The sequence below is a fragment of the Zosterops lateralis genome, assembly GCF_965231275.1.
Source record: "Zosterops lateralis genome assembly, chromosome: 4".
Taxonomy (NCBI): Eukaryota; Metazoa; Chordata; class Aves; order Passeriformes; family Zosteropidae; genus Zosterops; species Zosterops lateralis.
The window spans coordinates 1012984-1019039 of record NC_139765.1 but is presented as its reverse complement, the minus strand read 5'-3'; the positions used below and the strand labels follow the sequence as shown (position 1 = coordinate 1019039).

The 6056-nt window shown below is 56.9% G+C and overlaps 1 protein-coding gene across 1 annotated transcript; it reads left to right on the top strand.

Moving 5' to 3' along the window:
* Positions 1 to 1352: 1352 nt before the first annotated feature.
* Positions 1353 to 4773, top strand: FBXL14 (F-box and leucine rich repeat protein 14; the record flags this gene model as incomplete). The annotated part of the gene is made up of 1 exon (XM_083858816.1): positions 1353 to 4773. One exon carries the CDS (start codon positions 1353 to 1355, stop codon positions 2553 to 2555), a length of 1203 nt encoding a protein of 400 aa, XP_083714942.1. The 3' UTR covers positions 2556 to 4773.
* Between the last annotated feature and the right edge of the window lie 1283 nt (positions 4774 to 6056).

Below are 6056 nucleotides of genomic sequence, written 5' to 3'. Positions count from 1 at the left end.
ATTATAGATTGCTTTGAGAGACTTTGCAGGAAGGTATGTAAACTATCATCAGAAGGCTTGGGATTATGGCAATATTGTACTACACCAGACTGCCCATAGAGGTTGTGGCATCTGCCTCTCTGGACACTCAGGAACGGTGTGGATGTCACCCTGTGCCCTGTGCTGGAGCCGGGGGTGGCCCTGGTGACTGCTGAGGTCCCCTCGGGTCGGGCTGGGCCCGGGTGAGCACTGAGGACACTCGAGCCTGGCCCAGGTGAGCGCTGGGGCCACTTGGGCCGGGCCCAGGTGAGCACTGAGCTCCCCCCGGTCACACCGGGCCCAAGTGAACACCGAGATCCCCCCCGGTCAGGCCGGGCCCAGGTGAGCACTGGGGTCCCCCCGGTCAGACCAGGCCGGGCCCAGGTGAGCACTGAGCTCCCCCCGGTCACACCGGGCCCAGGTGAGCACTGGGGTCCCCCCGGTCACACCGGGCCCAGGTGAGCACTGAGGGCCCCCCGGTCACACCGGGCCCAGGTGAGCACTGAGCTCCCCTCGTTCAGACCGGGCCGCAGCCGCTGTAGCGCCCCCGGTGGCGGCGCGGGGTAATGCAGCGCTCCGCTCACCGGCGGGGGCGCCCCGCGCTGTTTCCATGGCGACGGGCGGCCGTGTGTCCGGACCGTACCATCGCGCAAAGCGGCGCGGGTGTGAACGGGCGGGGGAAACCAGGCCGGGCCCGGCGCCGCCTCCTCCCCGGGCCGCCTCCTCCCCCCGCGCCTGGCCGCGCCTCCCCCCTCCCGCGGGCCGGAGCGGCGCCGGGCCCAGCAGCGCGCGGCGCGGCGCGGAGCGGAGCGGGCGGGCCCGGAGCGGCGGAGTCGGTACCGGCGGCGGGCGGGCCGGGCCGTGCCGTGCCGGGCCGCGCCACCCCCCTGCCCTCGCTGCCTCACCGCCGGCGCGGGATGCGGGCGGCGCGGGGCCGCGGGCTGTGAGCGGCGGCGGCGCGGAGACAAAGGGAGGCGGCGGCGGCGCTGGGCACGGGGCGCGGGGGCCGCCGCCGGGGCGGGCCCGCCGGGATGCGGCGCGGGGCGGCGCGGCGGCGGCAGCAGCAGCGCGGCGGCAGTAGAGGCGGCGCGGCCCGCCCGGCGCGGCGGTAGAGGCGGCGGGGCCGGGCCGGGGCCGGGCCGGCGGTCGCGCAGCAGCGTCTCCCGCGCCGCCCGCGCCGGCGATGTGAGGGCGGCGGCGGCAGGAGGCAGGAGGAGCGGAGCGCGGCGCGGAGCGGAGCGGAAGGCGGGCGGGCCCCGGGCGGAAGCGGGCCGGGCCCGGCGGAGAGGGGGGCGGCAGCGCGGCGCCGGCGGGGGCGGCCGGGCGGGCGTGCGATGGAAACGCACATCTCGTGCCTGTTCCCCGAGCTGCTGGCCATGATCTTCGGGTACCTGGAGGTGCGCGACAAGGGCCGCGCGGCGCAGGTGTGCACGGCCTGGCGGGACGCCGCCTACCACCGCTCGGTGTGGCGGGGCGTGGAGGCCAAGCTGCACCTGCGCCGCGCCAACCCCTCGCTCTTCCCCAGCCTGGCGGCGCGGGGCATCCGGCGGGTGCAGATCCTGTCGCTGCGGCGCAGCCTGAGCTACGTGGTCCAGGGCATGGCGGACATCGAGAGCCTCAACCTCAGCGGCTGCTACAACCTCACCGACAACGGGCTGAGCCACGCCTTCGTGGCCGAGATCAGCTCCCTGCGCTCGCTCAACCTGAGCCTCTGCAAGCAGATCACGGACAGCAGCCTGGGCCGCATCGCCCAGTACCTCAAGGGCCTGGAGGTGCTCGAGCTGGGGGGCTGCAGCAACATCACCAACACCGGCCTCCTGCTCATCGCCTGGGGCCTGCAGCGCCTCAAGAGCCTCAACCTGCGCTCCTGCCGGCACCTCTCCGACGTGGGCATCGGGCACCTGGCGGGCATGACCCGCAGCGCGGCCGAGGGCTGCCTGGGCCTGGAGCAGCTCACGCTGCAGGACTGCCAGAAGCTCAGCGACCTCTCGCTCAAGCACCTGGCCCGCGGGCTGGGCCGCCTGCGCCAGCTCAACCTCAGCTTCTGCGGGGGCATCTCGGACGCGGGGCTGCTGCACCTGTCGCACATGAGCAGCCTGCGCAGCCTCAACCTGCGCTCCTGCGACAACATCAGCGACACGGGCATCATGCACCTGGCCATGGGCAGCCTGCGCCTCTCGGGCCTCGACGTCTCCTTCTGCGACAAGGTGGGCGACCAGAGCCTGGCCTACATCGCGCAGGGCCTGGACGGGCTGCGCTCGCTGTCGCTCTGCTCCTGCCACATCAGCGACGAGGGCATCAACCGCATGGTGCGGCAGATGCACGGGCTGCGCACCCTCAACATCGGGCAGTGCGTCCGCATCACCGACAAGGGGCTGGAGCTGATCGCGGAGCACCTCAGCCAGCTGACGGGCATCGACCTCTACGGCTGCACCCGCATCACCAAGCGCGGCCTGGAGCGCATCACCCAGCTGCCCTGCCTCAAGGTGCTCAACCTGGGACTGTGGGAAATGACTGAGAGCGAGAAGGTCAGGTGAGAGGAGGAGGAGGAGGGCGCCCCGAGACCTCCCGTCTCCTCTGGAGGGACTCACGGACTGACTGACGGACTGACTGACTGCTGCAGAGGAGGAGGAGAGAGAGGGGCACGCACAGAGACGTGCTACCCACGCACTCTGGCACGGCGGGGAGGAACACGGAGAAAAGAGGGTATCTCCTCCAGCCTTCTGTGCTGCCTGCCTATCCTTGCTGTGGAGGAGGAGGAGGAAGGGGGAGCAGGAGGACAGAGAGAAAGCACCTATCCAATTTCCAGGTCACGCCTCAAGCTCCGTGCCAGGGAGGCAGAGCTCTCCCTTCCCACAGCATCCTTCCCTGCCCAAGAGGTAGAAGCCCACACTCTTATGCACTGGGGCTAGAGACACCCCTCTTTATCCCCACTCCCACATTCCATCCCCTCAAGCACTAAGGATGGATAAAGAAAAGACCCCTTGTTCTGCCATGTATTCGGAATAGATTATTTTTGGTTTATATAAAGGAGAGTGGGAATGGAGATGGGAACAAAAAATAGTAACAGCAGAAAAGGCTTCCTAGCTACACTGGTGTGTACCCATCCATCCAGCCCGTGCTGGGCACAGACACAGCTTTTGATAAAACAACCATTCCACCTCTGTGCTTGCCCCTCCCCTGTCAACACATCTGTGACAGAAATACTGCTCCCTAGGTACATTGATTTTTTTTTTCTTCCCCCCCTTCCTTTTAAATCTCTCTTCAGTCTCCAGTTTCGTGTTATTCTCTGCTGTGGGTGGATACAACCTCCCACTATTCCAGTACTGCACTGAGACTCGCGCTAGCTACAGCCTCCCCTTTTGTCAGTCTGTCTGTGTGTCATCCTGCACTATGGGTAATGGAAAAGTCCAGGCACTCCGTGCTCTCTCCCCGTGTCTCCACTGGAGATGAACACACCATTTCCTCCCCCTCCTGTCTCTGTGGGGACTGCACACAGACCCCACTCTCTTAAGCCTTCCTGTGCACTGGGGGGACACTGAGAGTGACTGAGACTTGTCTTCCCTTTCACCATTCTCTCTTTTTCTCCCCTCCTCCTCCTCCTTGGCAACAGGGATAGACATATCCAGCCACATATCCATTCCTCTCTGGGTTGGGGGTGAGCAGGTAGAAGGGAGTTCTGGCTCCTCTCTACCTGGGGGGACATGAGGAAGACTCTCCAGCTTAATTTCTGCTTCATTTGAGATACTGTGACCTGTTTTTATTTTGAAATGCATAAAAAAAATTACTGCTACAAAAACAGCCTCTTACTCTCCCATCTATCCCCTTGCTTACATCCTGTAATTGATCCCAGTTTTCCTCACTCATTCTTCCCTTTACAGTATTCATTTTCTTACATGGTTTTATTTTTAAAGACATATGAAGTTGCTGTTCTTGTGGATTTTTAAGTACATTTTTTTTCTGCTGAATATATTCTATATATATAAATATATATATGATGTCTGGCTACCTCGTTTTAATTTGTTACTTTTTTTTTTTTTTTCCTCCCCTCCTCAAAAGCCCTGGAATTCTTACAGGAAAGAGATTTTGAGACTGAAACATTTTTGTGCCTAGACTGGAATAATGCCCCTTGGGTTTGTTCTTATTTTTGCCCCTCCTCTACTCCCACCTCTATTTTTTTAATTTTTTTTTTTTTAAATTTTTAATTTTTGTTTCTAGGCTTTACCCTACTGTGTCCCACCTCCACATTCTGGTTGTGCCTCTCCCTCCCTCTTCACTGGGAACTGGGGACCCAAACTGTGCTTCTGCATTTTTACTCTTCTAGCACAAATAATGTAACGTGAGAATCCACGCTGAGGATTGGGCTACTGTTAACAGAAACGTGTAAAATGCAAGGGTTTTTTTTGTTTTTTTTTTTTTTAATAATTATATATATGGATATATGCAAATGCTTTCCCCTCCCCTCCTAAGCCACCTACAGAAGGTCACTATGCCAGGCTTCCTGTTTGTAGGTGGAGAGGAGCAGAGCTGGCCTTCAGGCCCCAGGGCTGCCCTGTCAGGGGGAGGAGACTCAAGTTCATCTGTCTTATCTCTCTTCTGTCAATAAAATGGAGCTGGGTCTTTAGATTATTTTTTAATTATTATTTTTAAAGAGGAAGAGTAAGTTTGGCTTTTGTTTTCGTTTTGTTTTGATTTTTTTTTTTTGGGTTTTGTTTTTAAATATCTTGGCTTTTTTTTTGCTTCTCTGTTCAAAATCTCAAATCCTCCACAGTAACAGGCCAGACCACGGAGTTAACGCAAACCCAGAGAACCCCTATGGATTAATTGTACTGTTTGTGAATTTGTATAAAAAAAAAAATAACAAAGATCCTCTTAAAACATTTTATATTCTTACAGTAAAAGGTTAAACATATTTATATAATAAAAGAGGAAATATGAAGTATGTTTTTGAAAAAAAAAAAAAAAAAAAAAAAAAAAAGCTGTATCTGTGTTGTCTGTATTATTGAAGATGTGTGTGTGTTGGGGTTTGGTAAGAACAACCTTGTGGCTGAGGGTGGGCACAAACAAACCCTGTCCAGCTGCCCAGGGATGGGAAGTGTCAACTTGGGAGCAGCTGGATCTGCTGCTTGCTGATAGAGGACAGTACTTCTTAATTCTTTAAACCTCCGCATAAAGTGCATCCTGGAGGATATTTTAGTGATTTAAACCATGGTCCTCCCCGGCTGGAAAACCCATCAAATAAAAACATTTTCCCAGTTTCCCAGCAGTGACAACCACCAAAAAAAAAAACCAGTGCCCTTGCAAACCTGGGAAATCTGAAACGCCTTGCTTGATTTCTTGATTTCCCACTGCCCAGCCCAAGATTAAAGAGAAAGTAAAAAGTGGGACTGTGTTTTTTTCTTAAAAAAAAAAAAAAAAAAAAAAAAAAAAAAAAAAAAAAAAAAAAAAAAAAAAAAAAAAAGTTGGAATAATCTAAAGGTGTCCTTTGTCCTCCACCATAATCTTTCTCCTCGACGTTATGACTTTTAGCCCGCCCGACGTGGGGCGTTTCATTGTGGCCGGCGCTGGGGTTTAAGCGGTGTTTATAGGGCCGGCACAAAGGGACCTGCCCGCTGCCCCCTTCCTGCCTCTCCAACCAGGGGGAATGCGAAATGGTGGAAGAAGGCAGAGCCATTGTTCAGCAAAGTTAAAAGAGGAGCTGTCCTTGCTTGCTTGCTCAGTCATGCATACTCAATCCGGCCGGGCCCGGGTCCCTATGGAAAGGAGGAGGGCGATTCTTCCCCTCTTTTTAACATTCCTCTCCAGGCCTGGCTGTATTTAAGCTGCTTTCCTCCGCGCCGAGGAGGAGGAGGGAGGGGGATGGTCTGAAGTTCCTGTACATTTGCATTTTAAGCACTTCCAGCAATGAGCAGGCCACTTTGTTCCCTGCTCCAACAGCCAGGCTGGGCGCTGCTCCATCCCATCCAGGTGGGATTGTCCTCCTGGAGGAGATGTCCTCACCTGCCTGCTCTGCTCAGGTGTTTTGGCTGAGCCTGGAC